Below are 27,797 nucleotides of genomic sequence, written 5' to 3'. Positions count from 1 at the left end.
TGTTGGAAAAAGGACTTGTGTCATGCACAAAGTAGATGTCCTAACCGACTTGCCAAAACTATAGTTTGTTTAACAAGAAATGTGTGGAGTGGTTGAAAAACGAGTTTTAATGACTCCAACCTAAGTGTATGTAATCTTCCGACTTCAACTGTATGTAAATGTGATATTTCAGTTTGGGATTTTTAATACATTTGCAAAAAATTCTAAAAACCTGTTTTTGCTATGTCATTATGGGGTATTGTGTCTAGATTGATGAGGGGGGAAAACTATTCAATACATTTTAGAATTAGGCTGTAATGTAACAAAATGTGGAAATGGTCAAGAGGTCTGAATACTTTCCAAATGCACTGTGTGTGGAACAAAAACCCTTTTTTCCCCCTATGGTCTGTCTGGTCTCAATACATTAACAAGTAACCCATCATCGACGAGAGGAGAGATGAGGAGAAGTACTATATGATTAACTCAACAGTGAACAAAACCCATGAATAGCACCAGAAATACAGTCTTGGAATGGAATGACAGTAAAAATGCCCACTTAGCAGAGATAATTAATTCCACTTTGGTTCAAACAACGTTAAGGTTGATTCAACTAGTGTGTGCCTAGTGGGTGTAATCCGAATAATGTAGTGTCTTAACAGGATGGACAAGAAGAGTTGTCAACCTCAACTTGACAAGAATGGAGTAAATCACTCTGCCTGGAAAAGGTCACCGGTGGGAGGGCCTCGAAACGATGAAGGCAGTGGCGAGTTGAGACTTGCCCCATATCGGCTGAGACTGCTAGTCAATGCGTGTTGGACTGGGGTTTACAGACAGTTTAAGCGACAGGTCCAGAATAGTTCACCGAGTTTATAGAATCGAAGTGTCCAGTCCCTTCAGATGTTATTCGGGAGGTTGGTGGGGACTCCACAAGAGTCTGGTCAATTGGGTCGACTCCGGACACCTTTTCCAATGTGCGTAAAACGGTTGTATCTCCTCGTCCTCTTTTCCGGACTAGCAACTTCAGGTGAGTGTGCTGAGAAGTTATTTCGATTTATAGGCCTACTCTACTAACATTGAATGAATCCAAACAATGGAAACTAGTCCAAGAGAACAGTAATTGTGGTTATTAGTAATATCTGGTTATAGCAGTTTAGATCACATGGTTAGATTATGTTTGATCAGTAATTATTCTCCTCCATCCCTCCCTCGACACATCATTACGAAGGTATGGTGATATTTGGGAGTAGCTGTTCTATGCATTAGACCAGTGAAGTGGTGAAAACATTTACTCATACTGGTGCGTTAAGTGAAGTGGGAACTTGGGTCCATGCGCTGGTTTAGGGTTGGTCGTCTGAGCATTCCGACGTGATTATAAACTGCAGCTTGCCTATCCCCTTAATGACTTTACCGTATTTGTCGGTATTGAGGCAAAGACACATTGTCTTGAGGCTTCATGCAACATAATTCGTTTCCTGCTTTTGATAATGTATATCCGTGCTTGCGTGCTAGCAAATGGATCCCGAGATTTTGACTGCCCAGTAGGAAGGTCCACCTGTTTCCCGTGAACAAGTCAAAGGATGTCACTAGTGGCTCATATGAGCTACTATCTTGGCAGATGCACAAAGAACCTCGGTGGATTTGTAATAAACAGATTACAATGGAAATAGGTCAAACTTTAGGCTATTTAGTTATCATGTAATTGCAGTTAGCGTTACTGATATTCCTCTGGAGAACAGTAGAGAACATTAGGCGTATTGAGAGAGGTATGCCTATTTAACCTTGACATAATCTCTGGAAGTGTCCAACTGTGTGCTATAAGTGGATTATATGCATAGGTGCAAGCTGCTTAGGTTTACATTGACATCATGTGCCAAGCAATAATTCATTCATATTAACAGAGTGCCTGACTAATTGTGCAAATAAAGATAGACAATATTGAGCAATTTACTGGGAATATTGAGCAACAAACTGTTGACACTTTTGACCATCACTAACACAATTGTATAAACTCTCACTCCTTCAAATGTTCACATACATTTTCTTGATCACAGACATGATACCCCTCCCCCTATGGGAATAATTTAGAATTTTTCAAATATCTTGCATTTAGGTTAATAATCAATCTCATGCCTGTCCTCTGCACTATAGAAGACTATGCTTGTGTCAGCACCATGCACAGCTGTTGAGGAACAATCTTGTGTGTATTAATTAGTGTATTAATTCACTCTAGGTTGTTTAGGACAACTCTGGGCCAAAGAGAGAAGTTGTTTAGATATTGTAAATATCCCTGTTTCCCTGTTTAGCTAAAACATCAACAGGAAACTATCACAATACTCTCTTAACCATTACGTGATATTCTGCCATTGGTGATAAATGTTCATTCTTGCCATGACTGGGTTTCCTTTCATAATGTATACCTACATTTCCTTTCTTCGCTTTCCTACGTCTCAAACAGCCTATTTCATGAGCTTGTGAGCTCATGGACACGCAATCATGCATGTGTCGGCTTGTCCTGACAATCCTTGTTTACCATCTTGACACACACACACACACACACACACACACACACACACACACACACACACACACACACACACACACACACACACACACACACACGCACACACACACACACGCACGAGTTCAGAGTAATACTGAATTGCATGTGCTGGTTACGTAACCTCCAGATATTTGGTTGGCCCTTTTAGCATAGTTAATCACATCTAATTTGCCATAATAGAGAAGGGACACTTATTTTGCGCCCCTGTTATTAGTTCAGGGTCAATATCACTGAGGAAAGTGTTTTGACATGCTAAACAGTCAACACACTTTTTATGCATAATGTGAATGGGCAGCCCAGGGGCACAGTTGACAGTCACTTGGTCTATCTCAAGTTCCACCCTATAAGATAACCTCATAAAGTTTTTTTTTCTTTCTGCATGAGAATGGGTTTGGCCCTAAGCTGAAACAATGATTTGATCTCATATCTACTTCCCTGTGCATGACAGAGTTGTTGTGGGGACAGTTCCGTTTTTCTCCAAACTATTTGTCAATAATGTAAACAAAAGGAGTTCCAGTCAAATCTAGTGGGTTTCCTCAGGAAAAATAAACCCGTTCCAGTCATTTAAGATAGCTCATCGGACTCATCTGATGTTGTTTATTCATTAATCAGGAAACAGCTAAGTAATGTACCATGTTGGTAACACTGTACTAGACAGCTGACACAACTTGCCATAACCTGTTATAATATGGTCATAACACTGCCATGACACATATTTAGACCTGCTGTGACATATATTGTGTTATTTTAGGGCTGGTTATGACACCTACATAAGCGACACCTACAAACCTACCACACAAGGCAAAACATTCCGTTACACCATAGTCTACATGTCAACAGTATGTCTATGTTATATAACATTTTTAAACTGACCATATTAAATTATCATTGTAATTGCGCACACATTGATGTCAGACATGCACCTACCCCAATGCTTCGTTGCTGATGACTGGGATGAATGCAGGAGCAGATTTCAGGAGCAGGACAAGACACCCTCTTTTTGATTGATGACTGACATAAGGGCATGTATGTGATTGGCCAATCTGGCTTTTTGATTATGATGGTCCTGATGCTTCTTGACAGTGTCAAAGTGTATATTCTACAAGTTATTTAAAATATGATCTAAAAAAACAGGACTGTAAAGAATTCATTACAACAACAACAAAGGATTTAAGAAACAAACTTTTAAACAAAAGGAGACTTCTTGGCAGGGCAAAAACATAAATTCAATAACTGTGGAGTTTGACACTCTTATGTAGGTGTCATAACCAGCCATAAAATAACGCAATATATGTCACAACAGGTGTAAATATATGGGCCATGACAGTGTTATGATCATGTTATAACAAGTTATGACAAGTTATGTCAGCTGTTATGTCATATTATGACATGTTATGACACTGGGGCAAAATTACATGTTAAAATTCATTGATCCATTAAAATATCTGCTCCAGAGTTATCCCCACCCCTAAGGCTCTATGACTACCTGTAAATATGGTGTGTGGAAAAGTTTTCTTCCAAGTATTAGAGTGTTATTGGTGTGGGTGGTAGTGAATTTGTTGCGTTGGACCTAGGCCCACTTAAAAGACTTTAAAAAATGCACTTTACTCCAAAACAACAATCTGTGGAGAACTGCTTGAGTCAGTGTTGAGGGCGAGGTGGGAGAGGAGGTTTGATGGATTCAACTTTTATCCTTTCTTATCGTAAAAAACACTTTTCCAGGCCAATACTACAAGATGAATTGTAGCCTGTTAGTTCACCCCTGAATTCGGAAAAAAAGGGGGAGAGAGGGCAGGAGGTAGAGAGAGAGAGAAGGGGGTGGAGAAAGAGCGAGAGGGAGAGTTTGAGTGTGGTGTGTGTGCAGTGGCATGTATTCATGGATGCCAAGGGAAGCCATTCTTCCCCCCAAAACTTACCAAGAAAAAAATTAACAAAATCATGTCTATCTGTGTTTCATACATTTCCTTCAATTCGCAAGAGGCTGAATGTATCTCACTGGAGAAAGCATCCGAGTGGGTGAAACAGTGCCCCTCTGTCTCTGACAGTATGTGTAGCGTATCTGATGCTGTCTGGTCATAAAGAGCATGGCATTGTTTAACCAAAAAAGTTATTTATTCATTATTTTACCAGGTAAGTTGACTGAGAACACGTTCTCATTTACAGCAACGACCTGGGGAATAGTCACAGGGGAGAGGAGGGGGATGATGAGCCAATTGTAAACTGGGGATTATTAGGTGACCGTGATGGTTTGAGTGCCAGGTTGGGAATTGTTGCCACCTGTAGCATTGAATGCAAGGGAAGCCAGCGAGCATTTGGCATCCCTTGATAATTAAAAATAATAATAACCAATCAGCGTTGACCTAAACTGAGTGAGCTCAGCTGTAAATGTTCCGGGCCACCAAAAGAAAAGTGTCAAGGGAAGCCAGTTTGGATTTGGCTTCAGACCAATCACATCACAACCTAAACGTCATTATTGACAGATTTTTTGTTGTTGTTGTTGCATTTTGTTGTGTTGTTGTCCTCCGGTGGCTAGATGGGGCGGCAGGGTAGCCTAGTGGTTAGTTCAAACCCCCCAGCTGACAAGGTGCAAATCTGTCGTTCTGCCCCTGAACAGGCAGTTAACCCACTGTTCCTAGGCCGTCATTGAAAATAATAATTTGTTCTTAACTGACTTGCCTGGTTAAATAAAGGTTAAATAAAAAAATAAAAGATAGCTAGCTACAATCGTCCCTTTCCTAAATTAGCCATGGATAGAGATAGGGATTTGGACTTGTGGTTTTACTTGATTCTCCACACTGGAGAATTAAGTACATGTATTATAATGGCGATTCTGCTCCAACCTTAAATTCCTACATTGTGCCCCTGGCCTGAGAGGATGGAAGTTCAACAAGTAGCTAGATGTAGTCGGCTAAGATTAACTAGCTGGCCTGGTGTATGAAAGGAAGGAAGTTAGGCTAGCAAGCAACTATTTTAGCCAGGTAGCCTAGGATAAAACAACTAAAAGTGTGTACTGTATGACAGAGAAGTTGAAAGGGTGCTTGAATAGTGGAGGCTGCTCCTGTTTTCTTTGCAACTTGCGGTAACTCTCCGTGGTTTTAAATCAATAGTTGTTTAGTAGTCCAAAAATCTCTGAAACATTAACTTGATTGACCATGCTGTAGGTCATGTACAGTGGGGCAAAAAAGTATTTAGTCAGCCAACAATTGTGCAAGTTCTCCCACTTAAAAAGATGAGAGAGGCCTGTAATTTTCATCATAGGTACACTTCAACTATGACAGACAAAATGAGAAAAAATATCCAGAAAATCACATTTTAGGATTTTTAATTAATTAATTTGCAAATTATGGTGGAAAATAAGTATTTGGTCAATAACAAAAGTTTATCTCAATACTTTGTTATATACCCTTTGTTGGCAATGACAGAGGTCAAACGTTTTCTGTAAGTCTTCACAAGGTTTTCACACACTGTTGCTGCTATTTTGGCCCATTCCTCCATGCAGATCTCCTCTAGAGCAGTGATGTTTCATCTGACCATATGACATTCTCCCAATCTTCTTCTGGATCATCCAAATGCTCTCTAGCAAACTTCAGACGTGCCTGGACATGTACTGGCTTAAGCAGGGGGACACGTCTGGCACTGCAGGATTTGAGTCCCTGGTGGCGTAGTGTGTTACTGATGGTAGGCTTTGTTACTTTGGTCCCAGCTCTCTGCAGGTCATTCACTAGGTCCCCCCGTGTGGTTCTGGGATTTTTTTCTCACCGTTCTTGTGATCATTTTGACCCCACGGGGTGAGATCTTGCGTGGAGCCCCAGATCGAAGGAGATTATCAGTGGTCTTGTATGTCTTCCATTTCCTAATAATTGCTCCCACAGTTGATTTCTTCAAACCAAGCTGCTTACCTATTACAGATTCAGTCTTCCCAGCCTGGTGCAGGTCTACAATTTTGTTTCTGGTGTCCTTTGACAGCTCTTTGGTCTTGGCCATAGTGGAGATTGGAGTGTGACTGTTTGAGGTTGTGGACAGGTGTCTTTTATACTGATAACAAGTTCAAACAGGTGCCATTAATACAGGTAACGAGTGGAGGACAGAGGAGCCTCAGAGGATTTCTGTGAGAGCCAGAAATCTTGCTTGTTTGTAGGTGACCAAATACTTATTTTCCACCATAATTTGCAAATAAATTCATTAAAAATCCTACAATGTGATTTTCTGGATTTTTTCTCTCTCATTTTGTCTGTCATAGTTGAAGTGTACCTATGATGAAAATTACAGGCCTCTTTCATCTTTTTAAGTGGGAGAACTTGCACAATTGGTGGCTGACTAAATACTTTTTTGCCCCACTGTAACTGTTTGTTACTTGATATACTGTATGTTTTGTGGAATTCAACTGTTGCTCTCCGGTTTTGTAATCAAACAAATGTGTGGTTGAATTTATTCTGCCACTGTGTCTTCTTATTGTCTCGGCCTTAGGCCTATATATCACTGTGTCAAGGCATATGAACTAACAGGTTATAGAGTAAACAACTCAATTATGACAACACATAGGTTGTAATAGGACTTTTTTTCTGGATTGGCTTCCCTGGTGATTTTACCCATGCACCGTGTGTGTGTGTGTGTGTGAGAGACAGAGAGAGTGAGAGTGAGAGTATGTAGCTTGGCCTGTGAATGTAGGTTGTTACCTGAACTCAGCTCCTCCCTTCCACTATGAAAGAGCTCTTGTAATCGTAACCTGTGCTTGTGAAATCTCTGCCCACAAAGGAGCGAGGAGAGTCTTTGTAGTCTTCTTAGGTTTTGTGTTGTTATGTGTAGGAGACCCGGCCCAAGTGTTTCTTTCTCCAAAGCTGTAAGAGAGTCAGGTTTTGTCCGGCGATCTAGGAGTCTGGTCCTAATAGGGGAAGAAAAACTAAACATAGACACGATGTAGGAAATATTGTAATGAACACAATTTCCCAAGTCCGAGGGGAGAGCCGTGCCGATCGGTTGAGTTGCCTTACATCGTTCTTCCAGATCCAATGTAAACCCACCTTCTATTCACATTAAGTAACAACAACTCGTTAGATTTGTACCTAGGGTACATTTCAACAGTCTTTTTGGTAAGGAAGGTACTCTGTACTGTGTTGATAACATCCACATGCACTCTCTACTGGAGACTGACACATTAATCAATCAATGACTATAATGCCGCAGATTGATTGATTGAAGTTATTTGATGATTAAAAACACATATAGAGCCATGACACCGATTTAATAGCTACTCTATGCAGGTATTCACAGAGACCTTATAGACTAGAGAGAGCGAGAGAGCGAGAGAGTGAGAGAGAGAGAGAGAGAGAGAGAGAGAGAGAGAGAGAGAGAGAGAGAGAGAGAGAGAGAGAGAGAGAGAGAGAGAGAGAGGTAAGAAACTGATTTCGGGCTAAAATATATGCAGGGAGAAGATAATATTGACAGGTTCAAGCAACAGATTTAGAGTAATTGAAGGAACATGTTCATCCCAAAGTATGCCACTGCTGTAATAAATTATATCTACAAAAGTATGAAAATGACTCACAGAATGTGGATTATTCATGCTTTTTTGGCATGGATATTCCTACTTTTTCTGTCTATCTTGTCTGCGACATACTGCAAGCCCATACTGCAAGCCTACTGCACTGGCATCCTCACGATATGCCATAAAAAAAATCACTGGACAATGGGTGTGGTCAGTAGACGCTAGAAGTCAAAGTCCCAATTCGAAATGTAAACAAGAAAACGAGCCCAACGGACAGAAAGACGGACAAACAAATAAACATCCCCTTAATATCATCATCTCCAATCTCTCTGGCTGTTCCCACTGAATTCCCCTACAGTGTCCCAGCTAGCACCTTTGGCTCCTTGGAAGTTGTGGGAACGTACGTCTTTGGTGTCCCATTGGTTCTGGGAACGAAGCCATACATTTCCTGACCAGTAAAATGAGAAGGGTTTAATTACAGACCGCTCTTTGATATCAAGTTACATCCTGTGATGCTTGCCATTGTTACCTAGCCATTTTTTCACGTCGGGACAAAAGTTGTTGACAACTGTAGCATTGCAGCTAAGCCTAACCCTAACTATTTTCCTAACTGTAACCTCATTCTCTTAACCTGCCACACTAATTAATCTAACTTGTCACGTTAATTATCCTAACCTGCTATGTAAACAAATCATCTGTGTCGAGAATAGGAATGACCACATCATGAAATGCCCCGAATTGTGGTCTGACAAAGTTTTGCTATGGTTTCCTAAAAGTTTTCCTTGGAGGATTTATTAACGTTCTGAGAACACCAATTATAGTTTTTTTATGGAAAGTTTTCTTAACGTTCTCAGAACAATTTGAGAACATTACTTTCAATAGAAGCATGAGGAAACCTGTAGGAATCATTAGGCTGAAGTACTGAAAATCCCACAGAATAATGTTTTTTTTTTAATGTTCTCGGAACAAGGTGTGAACATTATTTTAAATAGAACCATCTGGAAATCTGTAGGAAACATTATGCTGAAGTACTGAAATTACCACAGAAGAAAGTTGTTTTTAATGTTCTCGGAACTATGTCAGTACATGACTTTAAAGAGAACCATGAGGAAACCTGTAGGAAACGTAATGCTGAAGTACTGAAATTCCAACAGAAGAACATTGTTTCGTAATGTCCTCTTTACTATTTGAGAACATTCCCAATGTCAAACCAGTTGGAGAACATTCATAGAACGTTACAAAAATGTAAATGAAATGTAATAATGTTTGATCTTTTAAGAAACGTTCTGATAAAGTAATGAAATACCATTACATTTTTTTGTGAAGTTCCTTAAATGTGCTGAGAATGTTCCAAAGCCAAGCAACTATCCTGCACCATTCCCATGAAGAAAGGTTATGCAGAAGTACTGAATTTCCCACCTAAGAAACATATGGTTCTCAGAACATTATTTACTAGCTGGGTATCCTGCACATTTCCCAGAATCTTGTGGGAAGGTTGTATACAAAATAATTATAGGACAAATAATTTTAGGACAACCATGCTCTCACCAGGCTCTAAGAAACATATGGTTCTCAGGACATCCCACAAGGTTCTGGGAATGGTGCAGGATACCCAGCTAGGGCATAATGTTCTGAGAACCATATGTTTCTTAGGTGGGAATTTCACTACTTCAGCATCGCGTTTCTTACAGGTTTCCTCATGGTTCTATTTAAAGTAATGTTCTCAAATTATTCAGGGAACGTTAAAAAACAACATTCTTCTGTGAGAATTTCAGTACTTCAGCATGTTTTCTGCAGGTTTTCTCATGATTCTATTTATAGTCATGTTTTCAGAACATCAAGAAAACTTAAAACAAGAAAACATTAGTAATGTTCAAAGAACATTCTAAGAATGTTATTTAAAAACATATGCATTCTGTTCTCAGTGTCAATAAAACTCTATCCTCTATCTTGTATGTTCAGGTGTGTTGGCCGCTCCCACTAATTGGCCACACCTGATCTTAACCTTTTTACACACAAGTTCCAAATATCTCTAACAGTAGCCCCAGCGTGAGTTGTTTTATGCACGTGATGTCAGAATGCACTCAATGTTCCAAAATGTGATTGTTACGCAACAGGACAGTTAACTGGGCTGAATGCAAATGATCTATAGGCTATGTTTCAACTTGTCAATTTCAAGTTTTATTTTCTAACAACAGTTGGAATTGAGGTGTGTTCCGCCGCTTCATTAACTCCATTTCACTGTTGCAGACAATTTATGTTTGAGGCTTTACTGAACCGGACAAACTTCTATCTTCGAGGAGAGCCTAAGCCATTCCTGAGTGTTTCCGCAGACATTTGCATACATTTGCGTAGTCTTGCACAAACTTTTTCCATGTGCGGCACATTTTCTGGCTGGCGCTGGCCCACTTTCTGTTGTGGGATTTTGTCTATGTGTAGTTTCCTGTCAGCACTCGTTTGTATAGCTTCACGTTTCGTTTTTGTTATTTTGTTAGTTTGTTCAGTGTTTCATTCTTTAAATAAATAAGAATGTACGCATGCCACGCTGCGCCTTGGTCCGATCCTTACGACGAACGTGACGGTAGCAGACAGTATATATGTATGGAGCATAATGTATTTACAGTTCTATTTACATGTTTTTAAGTGCTGGCGACAAATAATGCATTCTGATTATTGCATAGATTGTAATGGATACCTATGATGTGTGTAAAATACTTTTTTGAAGGTTGTACTGATTATGATGAGCTAATGCTAAGCTATGTGTGGCGCCATGTTTGTTGACATTATACAATGCATTGTGGGTGTCACGTAAATGTCTGTCAGACCAAAGATATTATAATGAGGTGACGGAATGGTTCACTCATCTTTTGAGTAAACATCCGGAAGTGAATGATTGTAGATGAAACACCCCTTTCAACATGCATACTGCATATAGACCAAACTTATCTTGTCTCCTGTTATCTTTTGTTGACCCCCCCCCAAAAAAACATGGTGGCGTGCACAAACTACCCATCGTCGGATTACATTAGATTTTTTAGAAAGTGTGTTCTGCCTCTTCATTAACTCCATTTCACTGTTGCAGACAATATATGTTTGAGGCTTTTCTGAGCCGGACAAACTTCTCTCTTCGAAATGATCAATGGTGAACTCACCCGTGATGTGATGAATTGTAAATAGGAATTTCTATTAGCTAATTCATATTGTAGTTTCTGACCTCTTGTGTTATGTCAATCTTTCCTCAGTTAGCGCTAGGACTAATGTAGCCTCCATTTTCTGGTTTGGATGATTGTGTTATGCTGTCACAACTTCTGTGAATGTCCAAAAATAAACTGGTCACGTTCAGGACCAAGCTTTGTAAGGACTGTGTTTGTGCAAAATGTTTCTGTGAAAAAAAACAGTGTGGCCAGCTGAAAGTGTGGCAACCGACTGTTGCGTCAGTTAAAACTGGGCGTTCTAAATAGGTGTTCTAATCACACCGGTTTGAGGGTAAGCTGCAGGGACCACTGTAGAATGATCACGCTCATTTGTTGGTACATGTCAAAGTGCTTGGTACTTGGTGAGTGCTTGTTTCCTTTTGAAATGGGGTCTGTTTGAATAGACAAATTAAATACATGGCATGCGAGCTCCATCCTGGTGGCACAGTGGACTACAGAACATGGCTACAGAACAGAAGATCATAGGTTTGAATCTCATTGATGCCGTGACACCATAAAAAAATAAACGTGTTTGCATGATTAATGCTTAATCAAATACATTTTCTTGCGACCTATCTGTGCTTGGAGTTAACTGTTTTTAACACAAACTAAGCAATCAGTGTGTTCTCAGAACAGTTTTTAATTACCTTCAACTAACCTATAATTTATTAAAACCTCCCAGTAAAATGTTCAGGGAACCATAGTAAAACATTGTCAGAACCTCCCTTCAACCTAGAAATGTAAGTTCCTAGAACAGGTGAAATTTTCACTTCTGTTCTCAGAACGTGTAAAAAACATTCAGTTTTACCAAACGTATTGTATGGCTTCATTCCCAGATCCAATGGCAAACCAAAAACATACGTTCCCACAACTTCCAAGGAACCAAATATGCTAGCTAGGCAGCTTATAATGTCAACAATTGCTTTCACTTGATAAAAATTCAAATGGAATGCATCTCATAGTGCGATCTTTAAGATGATTACCTAACATACTTGAGTTTGGATGAACCTACTGTAAATAGGTACTGTGTGAGAACCAGTTTAGTCTACCTCCCCTTCCCTTTCCGCTCTCCAACTCCCCCCCCATCCTCCGTGCTCCAGTTTCCTGGTGGAAGATAAATGTGTTGGGGAAGGAGGGGGATGCTGGCCTATGTGCTGTAGCCCCATTCCCCTCACAACAAAAGCCAGTGTGGAGTCTGCTGTGTACAGACAAAGTGATTGGCCCAGGCCTGAGCCTCCTCCTCGTCCTCCTTCTGCCAGCCACGGTCATTAACTGGGACTGATATAGGCCAAGCTAGCCAGCTCGGAGCTCCTAAATCGAGGCCTTTTTCTCGTCCCTGAGAATTTTGCCATTTCCCGAGGCAGGCCCAATCAGTCTGCCGCCACCAACCCAACCCAGCCACCCACAACATCCCCTCAAGGATTTTGGGCAATTTAAAACACATTAGGGCCAGGGGGAACTGGGTGCGCTCCTCTGGTGTTGGTGATGAAGGAGGGCCCTCTCTGTCTAATGTACAGTGGGGCTGGTTACTGGTAATGTGGCCTACAGGAAGCCCTCTGCGCTGCTGATAAGGAAAATACAGGTTCCTGGGGAGCCGAGCCCAGCAGCTGTTTTCCCAGCTACATGCGTGATCTCATTAGATGAACAAGCATCCAGTCTTTATGGACCCATAGGCTTATAGCCATATCAAAAACCCTCTCAGCACGGGAGGGATGCATTCATTATCAAATCAAATCCAATTTAATGCGCTGAATACAACAGGTTACACCTTACCGTGAAATGCTTACTTACAAGCCCTTAACCAACAATGCAGTTCAAGAAATAGAGTTAACAATATATTTACTAAATAAACTAAAGTTAAAAAAATATTATTTTTTAAAGTAACACAAGAAAATAACATAACAATAATGAGGCTATATACAGGGGGCACCGGTACCGAGTCAATGTTAGTCGAGGTCATTTGTAAAGTGACTATGTATAGATAATAAACAGCGAGTAGCAGCAGTGTAAAAAGAAAGGGGGGGTGTCAATGTAAACAGTCCGGGTGGACATTTGATTAATTGTTCAGCAGTCTTATGGCTTGGGGGTAGAAGCTGTTAAGGAGCCTTTTGGTCCTAGACTTGGCACTCTGGTACCGCTTGCCATGGGGTAGCAGAGTCTATGACTTGGGTAACTGGAGTCTTTGACAATTTTGTGGGCCTTCCTCTTGCACCGCCTAGTATATACAGTGGCTTGCGAAAGTATTCACCCCCTTGGCCATTTTGTTGCCTTACAAGCTGGAATTAAAATAGATTTTTTGGGGGTTTGTATAATTTGATTTACACAACATGCATACGACTTTGAAGATACAAAATATTTTTTATTGTGAAACAAACAAGAAATAAGACAAAAAAAAACAGAACTTGAGCGTGCATAACTATTCACCCCTCCAAAGTCAATACTTTGTAGAGCCACCTTTTGCAGCAATTACAATCTCTTGGGGAATGTCTCTATAAGCTTGGCACATCTAGCCACTGGGATTTTTGCCTGTTCTTCAAGGCAAAACTGTTCCAGCTCCTTCAAGTTGGATGGGTTCCGCTGGTGTACAGCAATCTTTAAATCATACCACAGATTCTCAATTGGATTGAGGTCTGGGCTTTGACTAGGCCATTGCGAGACATTTAAATGTTTCCCCTTAAACCAGTTGAGTGTTGCTTTAGCAGTATGCTTAGGGTCATTGTCCTGCTGGAAGGTGAACCTCCGTCCCAGTCTCAAATCTCTGGAAGACTGAAACAGGTTTCCCTCAATAATTTCCCTGTATTTAGCGCCGTCCATCATTCCTTCAATTCGGACCAGTTTCCCAGTCCCTGCTGATGAAAAACATCCCCACAGCATGATGCTGCCACCACCATGCTTCACTGTGGGGATGATGCTCTTGGGGTGATGAGAGGTGTTGGGTTTGCGCCAGACATATATTTTTCCTTGATGGCCAAAAAGCTCAATTTTAGTCTCATCTGACCAGAATACCTTCTTCCATATGTTTGGGGAGTCTCCCACATGCCCTGTCTTGGCAGGTTTGTTGTGATGCCATATTCTTTCCATTTTTTAATAATGGATTTAATGGTGCTCTGTGGGATGTTCAAAGTTTAATTTTTTATTTTTTTTCTAACCCTGATCTGTACTTCGCCACAACTTTGACCTGTTTGGAGAGCTCCTTGGTCTTCATGGTGCCGCTTGCTTGGTGGTGCCCCTTGCATAGTGGTGTTGCAGACTCTTGTGCCTTTCAGAACAGGTGTATATATACTGAGATCATGTGACACATAGATTGCACACAGGTGAACTTTATTTAACTAATTATGTGACTTCTGAAGGTAATTGGTTGCACCAGCTCTTATGTAGTGGCTTCCTAACAAACGGGGAAGATGTGGATATCGATTAAGGCACCCCTATGCACCTCTCTGATTCAGAGGGGTTGGGTTAAATGCGGAAGACACATTTCAGTTGAATGCATTCAGTTGTACAACTGACTAGGTATTTCCCTTATATGCAAATTTTTGTTTTATGTTGCGAAATGTTTTGCTATGGTGTGCCCTGATGAATACAACCCTGTACTAACGCTCATATCTTCCCAGAGGTCTTAGAGTACTAGATCATGATCTGCTTGGTCATTGGGTTGAACAGCATCCCTGGTGCCTACCCATATAAAAGGGGTATTGTACTCTCTACAAAATGTGGTTTGGCTATCCATTTTAACGGGACAGAACACTTCTTCTAATTACACTGAACAAAAATATAAATGCAACATGTAAAGCGTTGGTCCCATTTTTCATGGGCTGAAATAAAATATCCCAGAAATGTTCCATACGCACAAATTTGTTCACATCACTGTTAGTGAGCATTTCTCCTTTGCCAAGATAATCTATCCACCTGACAGGTGTGGCATATCAAGAAGCTGATTAAACAGCATTATCATTACACATGTGCACCTTGTGCTGGGGACAATAAAAGTCCACTCTAAAATCTGCAGTTTTGTCTCAAAACATGTCACGGATGTCTCAAGTTTTGAGGGAGCTTGCAATTCGCATGCTGACTGCAGGAATGATCACCAGAGCTGTTGGCAGATACTTTAATGTTCTTTTCTCTATCATAAGCCGCCTCCAACGTTGTTTTAGAGAGTTTGGCAGTACATCCAACCGGCCTCACATCCAACCGGCCTCACAACCGCAGACCATGTGTATAGCGTCGTGTGTGCGAGTGGTTTGCTGATGTCAACGAACACAATTACATTTTATCAATAGCAATTTGAATGCACAATTGTACTGTGATGAAATCCTGAGGCCCATTGTGAGGCCCATTTTTTAAAGGTATTTGTGACCAACAGATGCGTATTTGTATTCCCAGTCATGTGAAATCCATTGATTAGGGCTTGATGAATTTATTTCAATTGACCGATTTCCTTATATGAACTGAAATTGTTGCATGTTGCATTTATATTTTTGTTCAGTATAATAACCTAGAGCAGTCCAATAAATTAGTCATGAGACTAATTTAGAATATTTAAATGTTATTATAAAATAAATAGCTTGTCAGATTCATTCCTCAGTCCAATTGATTTTGTTGTTTCATCCTAAATTATTTACAATAAGGTGAAATGATTGTTATTTGTACCCTGTTTGAACTACCATGGCAACACGCAAGAAGGCACGCACACACAGACAGACAGACAGACAGACAGACAGACAGACAGACAGACAGACAGACAGACAGACAGACAGACAGACAGACACACAGACACACAGACACACACACACACACACACACACACACACACACACACACACACACACACACACACACACACACACACAGAGCAATCTTAACTCGGACGACACCTGAACAGAATAAGCCGGGCTTCTGATTTAACTGGGGCCAAGATCATTTAGTACAGTTTCTTTCATTCGCTTTGTTGCTATTTAACACGTATGTGAAATTTCAAAACACTTAGTACAAAACTCCACACTGGTAACACTTGGAATGCAGCAAGTCTTATTCTAAACCTTATATTGTGCATTAATTTTGTTTGTAGACATGTCTCACCACACAACCATTGATCCAAAATATGAATATACTGATATAATTACAACATAGGTGTACTGTAATAAAATTAAACTAAGTTAAATTAATGAAAAAACATCATGATTGGAAGGTACTAGTTTGCATCAAGCCTGTCTTGAGCATTTGACCATTGGTTCTTATCTACATTGCAGTAAATTTCCAGGGCCAAACGGGCACCCAGGGCAAGTGCCACGTGGCCTCCGACCTCTAGAAAGCCCCCAACCCCCCCAAAATGGCCCTGTTGTCACGCCCTGACCATAGAGAGCTTTTTATTATCTTTGTTGGTTGTGACTAGGGTGGGTTATCTAGATGATTTATACATCTATGTTGGCCTGGTATGGTTCCCAATCAGAGGCAGCTTTTTATCGTTGTCTCTGATTGGGGATCATATTTAGGCAGCCATTTCCCCATTGTGCTTTGTGGGATCTTGACTGTGTATAGTTGCCTGTGAGCATATTTGTAACTTCACGTTTCGTTTTGTTTGTTTATTGTTTTGTTTTGCTTTGCTTTGCTTTGAGTTTCACTAAGAAATAAAAAGATGTGGAACCCAGATCACGCTGCGCTTGGGTCCACTTATTATAACGAACGTGACACCTGTAAATGTCCTCATTGTTCATGCACCTGGGGAAAAACCTTTTTGCATGGCGAATCCAAGCCTCAGATAGGTCTGGATTGATGTCATTCCATGCCTCATCCATGGCCTGAAGGAGGGTGGTATGCTTATGTCTAATGTGACTCAGTTCACCAGAGTTGTGGGTTTGCCCAAAAATGTGTGGACTCACTCACTGCGTAAATGGCATATAAACTGTGTTTTCCAATGCAATTTTAGTAAAGCAGTGTGAAACCCCCCAATCAAGAAGACCCCAGCGACTTAATTTTGTAAACTTATTTACTTATACCTTTGTTACATACAGTTACATTGTTATAATTCTCTAAGTCTTCGGTGATGTTTATAAAGTGTAATACTAGGATGCAAACTCCAAATGGAAAACATTTCAACTCTACAGTATATCTGACATGGTACAGGGGTCTTTTTTTTAAGCCCATAAACATGTGTGTGAGATGTATACATTTTTTCAAAGTAGATTTGTTTAAGATTACCAAGAAACACTCTGGGTGACCCTGATTTATCCCACTGCAGTAAAAGGATCGTTATTGGATCGTTATTGGCCAAGACAAAGGAGCTGATCGTGGACTACAGGAAACGGAGGGCCGAGCACACCCCCATACACATGGACTGGGCTGTAGTGGAGCGGGTTTGAGAGCTTCAAGTTCCTCTGTGTCCACATCACTAAGAATCTATCATGGTCCATACACACCAACACAGACACGACAATGCCTCTTCCCCCTCAGGAGGCCGAAAAGATTTGGCATGGTCCCTCAGCTCCTCAAAGTTATACAGCTGTACCATCGAGAGCATCTTGACTGGCTGCATCACCGCTTGGTATGGAAACTGCTTGGCATCTGACCGCAAGGCACTACAGAGGGTAGAGCGTATGGCCTAGTACATCACTGGGGCTGAGCTTCCTGCCATCCAGGACCTCTAAACCAGGCGGTGTTAGAGGAAGGCCCAAAAAAATGTTAAAGACTCCACCAACCCAAGCCATAGACTGTTCTCTCTTCTACTGCACAGCAAGCGGTACCCATGCACCAAGTCTGGAACCAACAGGACCCTGAACAGCTAATCAAATGGCTACCTGGACTACCTGCATTGAGCCTTTTTTGGACTAACTCTCTTGCACTTACTCTATGCACACATATGCATACTGATGCCACACACACACACACTCACACATACAGTCCTCACACTGACACATACACATACACTGCTGCTACTGTCTATCTATCCTGTTGCCTAGTCAGTTTACACCTACCTATATGTACAGTACATAGCTACCTCAACTACCTCGTCCACGGCACATCGACTCGGTACTGGTACTCCCTGTATATATGTTATTTTCTACTCACTAAAATATATAGTCATGTTATTTTTATTAGTTATTCACTGTATTTATTCCCCGTGTCACTATTTCTGTTTTCTTTTTTATCTTTAACTCTGCATTGATGGGAAAGGACCCGTAAGTAAGAGTTTCACTGTTAGTCTACACATATTGTCTATAAAGCATGTGACAAATAACATTGTATTAAGTTATAGTAAAATACATTTTAACAAATGAGAAGACAATCATATCAAAAGTAATGTGATCATTGCATTATGAAAAGCAATGACTTTATATGAACATGTATTGCAATGTGAAACATTTATTTCTAGATGAAACACTGATTAAGTTTGGTGAAAAATGACTGTATGATTTGATTTTGTGGTGTGGTAGTTAGTAAATTGAAAATGTGCTTAGAGTTTTGAAGCAACTGCCTTTTCAATTATCTGTTTTTAGTTTTGTACTAAGAGTTGTGAATCTCATACTTATGGAAATTGCACTAAAGTGATTGAAAACAAATGTAAGATCAGATGAAAACAGAGATGATCAGCCGAGTACTGATGTAATGTTGTTTTGTAGTGAAACAGAAACTGTTGAGTGATTAAGAATGTCTCTTCCTGATTCTGTGTTCGAGTCCAGGCTCTGTCGCAGCCGGCCGCGACCGGGAGACCCGTGGGCACAATTGGCCCAGCGTTGTCTGGGTTAGGGGAGGGTTTGGCTGGCAGGGATGTCCTTGTCTCATCGCGCACTAGCGACTCCTGTGGCGGGCCGGCCGCAGTGCACGCTGACACGGTCGCCAGGTGTACAGTGTTTCCTCCAACACATTGGTGTGGCTGGCTTCCGGGTTAAGTGGGCATTGTGTCAAGAAGCAGTGCGGCTTGGTTGGGTTGTGTTTCGGAGGACGCACGACTCTCGACCTTCACCTCTCCTGAGTCCGTACGGGAGTTGCAGCGATGAGACAAGACTGTAACTACCAATTGGATACCAAAAGATAGGGGAGAAAAAAAGGTTTAAAAAAATGCAATAATAGTTAATAATGTCTCTTCCTGGGACTGTGTTTGTGTATGTGTGTTTTTGTGTGTAGACCACGCTGCAGACTCCATTCTGTGGGTGTCACTCAATCCATTATCTGGAGCAGGGAAAATGCTGCCAATTTTTTTCTCTCTTTAATTTCCAGCATTTTCTCTGTAATGTGTGGGTGTGAGCGTCTGTTGGTACACAAACATCCATAACATACAGTATTGATGTTGTATGTATGTACTGTATGTTATGGATGTATGTTTACTAGTGTTTCTGTTGCATAACTACTATGCTGTGCTGTGTTCCTGTGGCTTCAGGCGTGTTACCGGTCAGTGGGATGAGGGTGTACACGTCGGGGGAGGTGGAGGCGGTGAACGGCACAGATGTGCGGCTGAAATGTACCTTCCAGAGCAACTCGCCCATCACCCCAGCAACGCTCACTGTCTCATGGAGCTTCCGCCCCCTCGAACCTGGCCGTGAGGAGTCAGTGAGTCACCCTGGCTGATTGTAGAACCCTCTGGGTAGTTCAGAGACTGTGTGTGTGTGTGTGTTTATAGTCTGCATTCTGTTGTTTGTCAAGGACCTCTGAGTCAACCATCAACCTCATTGTCAGCGTCATTTAGGAATCTGGCTGAACCGTTTAGAAAAATGACCTTGTTTTGGAAACGCTATTGTTGGAGAAGCTCTATTAGAGGCGACAATCTAGTAAATTAGATGCAATTAACTGCCCTCTAATGAGATGCAATTTGATCTCATTAAGCATTGTGCCAATATATGCCAGGTGTTCTACTACCATGAGAGGCCTTACCCTCCCCCAGAAGGGCGTTTCCATAAGCGGGCGACATGGGCGGGTGATATCATGGGGCGGGACGCCTCCATCGTGGTGCGTGAGGTCAAGTTCACCTACAACGGGACGTTCAGCTGCCAAGTGAAGAACCCTCCGGACGTCCACGGCAACGCGGGGGAGGTGAAACTGACCGTGGTCACCACAGGTTAGTGTCTGTCTACTGTGAAGCGTACAAGGGTGCTGGGTTAAAATATACTGTAGCCGTGTCTGCTGTCCAATCTTTGGCCTCAGGCTGTGAAAACCTCACAGCAATCTTTACAAAACCAATCTGGCCCATTTGTCATTTATTCAATCCAGCAGCTCCCTTCTCACAGTAGGTACGAGCTGACATTGTAATGGGATAATATGTTTGCTGTTGATACATTTAAAAAAATCCTAAAACATCCCATAAGGTCATCATCATGTACCTCCCCTGGGAATCAGCCATCTATTCCTGTTTGAGTAGAGAGTTTCCATTTAGTCTATTTATTTCCCCCTCTTTTCTTTCCAGCCTCCTTCTCTGAGATTGTCATTCTGGCTGTAGCCATCGGGGGCGCCATCATGCTGATGGTCATCCTCCTCGTCATCATCATGTCAATAAGGCAATGTCTCAAGAAGAGACAGGAGGAGTGGGTGGAGGAACTGCCTCGCAGAGAGAGAAAGGACCCTACAGTGTGGTAAGACAGAGAGAGCGAGAAGGAGCGAGAGAGAGTGGGATCTCTCCAACCTGTCTTCCCTCTGGCTGGGCTCTGTGGTGCTTACCTCTGGGACAGGGCTCAGTCAATTGCTCTGTCTGCGTGGACACTCTCCTCCGAACCTAGCTTTGGAACCAAAACCTGGACTTATCGTTGGGCAGATGTTTTTACAAAGAGCAGACTTCAATGCTAAAAGTGCCTTAGAATACTACTGTAGATTATCCATCTGCTGGATCCTGTATCTTACCGCCATGCACCTTCTGGAAAGACAGTAGGCCTGCATTAATATTTTCCTGTATATCAAATGGGCTTCTTAACACATTTCCTGTTTAAGTGTAGATGTTTTATGAGATAGTTGTGGAAAATAATGTACAGTATTTCTATTGTGATTTACTACTACCAGTTTCAAACTCTAACATCTGCCAAATCATTTTCCAATCGCATAGGACTTAGTAAGCCAATGCCCATGGTTGTACCAGCAGTCTCTCTCTCATCTGGCTCAATGCATTTCAACCACAAGTCCACGACAAGATGTCTTTACATTTCTGTCTTAGTTTACTGCTGATCAATGATATTATTTGATTTTGTCCTGAAGTGATTTTGTATTTCTAAATTGATGTGGGTTTTTTTATCAGTGAAAATGTTCAACTACTGCAGAAATACTCAAAATGCTGTCAATATTCACTGCAAGACCTAAGGCACTTGCTTAAAGCAGACATTTCTCAAATATTATAATCAACATACAGTTGATTATATCAACATTGTTAAATCATTATTTTCAAATTATTAAACATTTCAAATAATTGACTATTTCACTATGACTGTCACTGTATTGTAGTTTTTTCAACTTTAGACGGTTGAAACCTTATGTGTCTGTTTTAGACAGTGCAATTATGGTCAGTTGAACACATCAAATTCTATATCAGTAGTGTTCTTTATCTATGGTCTATGGGTGAAGGGACTACTTTGCCTCTCATTCTGTTGGGTTTTCAGATCCCTCGGCATTGGGTGCTTCTTTAGGTTTCAATTTAAACAACGTCATGTGTAACCACATATGCCTCACCAACAAAAGCCAACTCTACTACTTGGCGATGGAAGTATTTTTCTTTTACAACAACAAAATCCAGACCAATTGATTGATCCCGATCAAACATGGTGTTCCAAGATGGTATCGCTTGAAGAATTGTTATTTTCCTATTCATTGAAGAGGTGGCCGCCTCTCATCTAAAAGGCAAATTCATGCTCAACCTTTCCCGATTTTGATCTCTGCGTGTGCGTATGTTCGTGTTTGTGTGTGTGTCCCTGTTCCTGGCCTTGTCCTCTGTGTGTGTGTGTGTGTGTGTGTGTATGTGTCTTAGCCACCCTGCAAGGGCCATCCACCTGTATATGGACGATGACGTGCTAGAGGTTGACAGCTCGGACGGTATGATCTCTGAGGCCAGCACTAAGGACCCCAGTTCCTCTGAGGAAGACGACAGGAGCTCTGACTACGACGGAGGTGATGACTGACTGAGATAGGGACAGTGGCACCGCAGGAGGTTGGTGGCACCTTAATTGAGGAGGATGGACTCGTGGTAATGGCTGGAGCAGAATAGGTGGAATGGTATCAAACACATAATTTCCATGGTGTCCATGTGTTTGATGCCATTCCATTCGCTCCGTTCCAGCCATCATTATGAGCCGTCCTCCCCTCAGCAGCCTCCTGTGAGTGACACCGCTAAGCAGGGCTGGTTTAATGCAGGGTCTTACAGGGACTGAAGCCCCTTGGCCCAAGCCCGTAGTGCGCCCAAGAGACAAATATATATATATATTCAACTGATATATACAGTATACAGTATATATATATATATATATATATATATATATATATATATACATACATAGTATATATATATATATATATATATATATCACAGGAGGTTGGTGGCACCTTAATTGGGGAGGACGGGCTCATGGTAATGGCTGGAGCGGAATAAGTTGAATAAACCAAACACATGGTTTCCATGTGTTTTATGCCATTACATTCGTTCCGTACCAGCCATTATCATGAGCCGTCCTCCCCTCAGAAGCCTCCACTGATATAGTTATATTATTATTTATCCAACCACAGGAGCCCACTCTCAATGTTCAAAATACCTGAGGCTAATTTAGCCACAGAGGATCAATAGTTTAAAAAAAAGAACTGTGGATTAAGTTTTATCACAAGCCCATACAGGTAACTCCTAAAATAAAGTTAACATAGTGTCTTAAAAGGCATCGATTCTACAAGTTGACCTAAATCATGCCAGGAAAATGCACCCCACACCATAACATATACTTTGTGTCTTTCATTACTCAAGTATTTGCTTTATTTTGGCAGTTACTAGTATGTTTACAGTCGGGAAGGCTGCAATTTAGGCAGCAAGCGCGCCAAATATACAGCTTGTCACGTTGTGGCCATAGACATACAATCCATAGAAAAGCATTGTAAACTCTTACCCTGGCAATTTGACTGTTAGACTCATGGGTCCAATAGCAATGGCTGCCAGTCCTGATTTGAATGGGAACTGCCATCTATGGATTATATTATACAGTGGCAAGAAAAAATATGTGAACCCTTTGGAATGACCTGGATTTCTGCATAAATTGGTCATACAATTTGATCTGATCGTCATCTAGGTCACAACAATAGACACACACAGTCTGCTTAAACTAATAACACAAACAAGTATACGTTTTCATGTCTTTATTGAACACACCGTGTAAACATTCACAGTGCAGGGTGGGAAAAGTATGTGAACCCTTGGATTTAATAACTGGTTGTCCCTCCTTTGGCAGCCATAACCTCAACCAAACATTTTCTGTATTTGTGGATCAGACCTGCACAACGGTCAGGAGGAATTGTGGACCTTTCCTCTTTACAAAACTGTTTCAGTTCAGCAATATTCTTGGGATGTCTGGTGTGGACCGCTCTCCTGATGTCATGCCACAGCATCTCAATTGGATTGAGGTCAGAACTCCAGAAGGCATATTTTCTTCTGTGGAAGCCATTCTGTTGGTGATTTACTTCTGTGTTTTGGGTCGTTGTCCTGTTGCATCATCCAACTTCTGTTGAGCTTCAATTGGCGGACAGATAGCCTTACATTCTCCTGTGAAATGTCTTGATAAACTTGTGAATTTATTTTTCCGGCGATGATAGCAAGCTGTCCAGGCCCTGAGGCAGCCCCAAACCATGATGCTCCCTCCACCATACTTTACCGTTGAGGTTTTGATGTTGGTGTGCTGTGCTGTGCTGTGCCTTAGTGTTGTGTGTTCCTCCAAAAAACTCAACTTTAGTTTCATCTGTCCACAGAATACTTTGCCAATATCGCTGTGGAACAACCAGGTGCACTTTTGCAAACTTCAAATGTGCAGCAATGTTTTTATTGGACAGCAGTGGCTTCTTCCGTGGGGTACTCCCATGAACACCATTCTTGTTTAGTGTTTTACGTGTATGGTACTCGTCAACAGAGATGTTAGCATGTTCCAGAGATTTCTGTAAGTCTTTAGCTGACACTAGGATTCTTCTTAACCTCATTGAGCATTCTGCACTGTGCTCTTGCAATCATCTTTGCAGGATGGCCACTGCTGGGAGAGTAGCAACAGTGCTGAACTTTTTCCATTTCTATATAATTTTTTCTTTCCGGTGACTGATGAACATCAAGGCTTTAAGAGACACTTTTTTAACCCTTTCCAGCGTTATGCAAGTTAACAATTCTTAACCTTAGGTCTTTTGAGATCTCTTTTGTTCGAGGTATGGTTCACATCAGGCAATGCTTCTTGGGAATAGCAAATTCACATTTTGTGAGTGTTTTTTATAGGGCAGGGCAGCTCCAACCAACATCTCCAATGTTGTCTCATTGATTGGACTCCAGGTTAGCTGACTCCAAGCTCCATCTATTCAATATTGACAAGAAAAATACAATAATTTGTGTTATTAGTTTAAGCAGACTGTGTTTGTCTATTGTTGAAGATTAGATGAAGATCAGATTAAATCTCATGACCAATTTATGCAGAAATCAAGGTAATTCAAAAGAGTTCACATACTTTTTCTCGCCACTGTATATGGATTATATCATATTTCAAAAATACATTCGAAGGAAAAACATATCGTTTGGAAACCAAATGCCTACTGCTGAAAAGAGAACCAATCGGTCTGTAGAAACCTTTTATCAGCAACTCCCAAGTAGCTTATCTTGAGATAGACTATTGCCACGACGAGCACATTTGGCCATCACCTATGAGTAGCCTGTGGCTTCGTCTTCATCATTGGGTGAGTCAGTGTGCCACTGGAAAGTTTATTTAGTAGCCTACTGTACATAGAGTTGATGTCGGAAGTTTACATACACCTTAGCCAAATACATTTAAACTCAGTTTTTCACAATTCCTGACATTTAATCCCAGTAAAAATTCCCTGTCTTAGGTCAGTTAGGATCACCACTTTATTTTAAGAATGTGAAATGTCAGAATAATAGTAGAGAATTATTTCTTTCTTTCATCACATTCCCAGTGGGTCAGAAGTTTACATACACTCAATTTGTATTTGGTAGCATTGCCTTTAAATTGTTTAAGTTGGGTCAAATGTTATGGATAGCCTTCCACAAGCTTCCCACAATAAATTGGGTGAATTTTGGCCCATTACTTCTGACAGAGCTGGTGTAACTGAGTCAGATTTGTAGGATCCTTGCTGGCACATGCTTTTTCAGTTCTGCCCACAAATTTTCTATAGGATTGAGGTCAGGGCTTTGGGTTAGCCATTCCAATACCTTGACTTTGTTGTCCTTAAGCCATTTTGCTACAACTTTGGACGTATGCTTGGGGTCATTGTCCATTTGGAAGACCCATTTGCGACTAAGCTTTAACTTCCTGACTGATGTCTTGAGATGTTGATTCAATATATCCACATAATTTTCCTGCCTCATGATGCCATCTATTTTGTGAAGGGCATCAGTCCCTCCTGCAGCAAAGCACCCCCAGAGCATGATGCTGCCTACCCCATGCTTCACGGTTGGGATGGTGTTCTTCGGCTTCCAAGCCTCCCCCTTTTTCCTCCAAACATAACGATGGTCATTATGGCCAAACAGTTCTATTTTTGTTTCATCAGACCAGAGGACATTTCTCCAAAAAGTACAATCTTTGTCCCCATGTGCAGTTGCAAACCATAGTCTGGCTTTTTTTATGGCGGTTTTGGAGCAGTGGTTTCTTCCTTGCTGAGTGGCCGTTCAGGTTATGTCAATATAGGACTCGTTTTACTGTGGATATAGATACTTTTGAACCGGTTTCCTCCAGCATCTTCCCAAGGTCCTTTGCTGTTGTTCTGGGATTGATTTGCACTTTTCGCACAAAAGTACTTTCCTCTCTAGGAGACAGAACGCGTCTTCTTCCTGAGTGGTATGACAGCTGTGTGGTCCTATGGTGTTTGTACTTGCGTACTATTGTTTGTACAGGTGAACGTGGTACCTTCAGGTGTTTGGAAATTGCTCCCAAGGATGAACCAGACTTGTGGAGGTCTACAATTTTTAATTCTGAAGTCTTGGCTGATTTAGTTTGATTTTCCCATGATGTCAAGCAAAGAGGCACTGAGTTTGAAGGTAGGCCTTGAAATACATCCACAGGTACACCTCAAATGGTCAGAAGCTTCTAAAGCCATGACATAATTTTCTGGAATTTTCCAAGCTAGCACAGTCAACTTAGTGTATGTTAACTTCTGACCCACTGGAATTGTGATAAAGTGAATTGTAAGTTAAATAATCTGTCTGTAAACAATTTTTGGACAAAGTAGATGTCCTAACCGACTTGCCAAAACTATAGTTTGTTAACAAAACATTTGTGGAGTGGTTGAAAAATGAGTTTTAATGACACCAACCTAAGTGTATGTAAACTTCCGACTTCAACTGTGTACACTGACTGTACAAAACATGCTCTTTCCATGACAGACTGACCAGGTGAATCCAGGTGACCTGTGATTTCTTAATCCAGCCCTGCCTCTGAGCATGGCTGCCAGGACGACATAACATCAGGGATCAGGAGACGAGAACATGAGGGGAATGCCTTTACAGTATTGTATCTCAAGCGGTGTATGAAGCAGAGTTTGAAGAGTCTAGAACAAGAATACATCAGAATCCTATTGGATGTAGATGATGATTAAGTTTTAGAGGTAAAATAGGAAGCACCAGGCAGCATAGCAGACTAGTATGGCCCAAAGCAGGACAGAGGGAGAGGGACAGAACACTGCTTCCTGATTGAGTTGAGAGGAGCTGCAGAAAGAAAAAACTGGGATCTCACTTAACAAAAGGGATGTATTACATCAAGAATGTTGGACTGATTTGAATAGTGTTCCGTTTATATGGAAAAATAACAAGTATTGCAGTCTTACAACGAAGATTAACTATCCTCAGTGCTCGCCGGGGTGCGTGGGAGTTGAAGAGTCGCGTGCAGTCAGATCTGAAAACCCTTTGATTCCAAAAATCTCCTTGAGACTTTTTATTTTATTAACGGAGGATGCATCCTACTCACATTTTACCGTACCACTTTTTTACAGAATTTTTGTTGTTTTGTACAACTGAGAAATGTGTTTTTTGTCTCTGCATTTTAGACACGTAAGAAGTATGTTCTCCTGTCGTTTAAAAAACAAGTTAATGTTATTGTTTGATTTATAATAAAATTCCTTTTACTGAATTATTGCTGGTCTTGAAGCTTGATGATGCGTCTCTGCTGAAATTTGAGCCTCAGCAAATATATCTGTTAAAACTGATGATAGCTGACATCACATACAGTACATAGTAGCTAAACAAATAGCATGTTTTATTGCATCTATTATGCATCGTTATCTATCATTTGTTGTCTCTAGTGGTATATCAACTGATGTTTATATGTGATGGATGTGCCCTTAGCTGTAACTGTTGCCTGATTGCAATGCATTGTTTGAGCTGTATTCATGAAGTACGCTTGTCCATGCGTCTGCCAGTTGTGTTTGTGTATGCTTG

The 27,797-nt window shown here is 41.1% G+C and overlaps 1 protein-coding gene across 2 annotated transcripts; it reads left to right on the top strand.

The window, feature by feature from the left end:
- Positions 1-470: 470 nt before the first annotated feature.
- Positions 471-27,489, top strand: LOC110503667 (myelin protein zero-like protein 2). Of its 2 annotated transcripts, none has more exons than XM_021582110.3 (4): positions 471-1,003; positions 19,590-19,759; positions 20,054-20,264; positions 20,610-27,489. In XM_021582110.3, the coding sequence occupies exons 1-4, from the start codon at positions 877-879 to the stop codon at positions 20,777-20,779; spliced, it is 678 nt and encodes a 225-aa protein (XP_021437785.2). In that variant the 5' UTR covers positions 471-876; the 3' UTR covers positions 20,780-27,489. The 2 variants fall into 2 exon arrangements, with proteins under 2 accessions (XP_021437785.2, XP_090074351.1); XM_090218225.1 differs by having other exon boundaries at positions 786-1,003; positions 17,454-19,759.
- The last annotated feature ends 308 nt before the right edge of the window (positions 27,490-27,797 follow it).

Source organism: Oncorhynchus mykiss, chromosome 24 (genome assembly GCF_057628025.1).
Source record: "Oncorhynchus mykiss isolate SJ-2025 chromosome 24, ASM5762802v1, whole genome shotgun sequence".
NCBI lineage: Eukaryota > Metazoa > Chordata > Actinopteri > Salmoniformes > Salmonidae > Oncorhynchus > Oncorhynchus mykiss.
The sequence above is the reverse complement of the archived record's forward strand: the minus strand, read 5'-3'. Positions and strand labels throughout refer to the sequence as shown.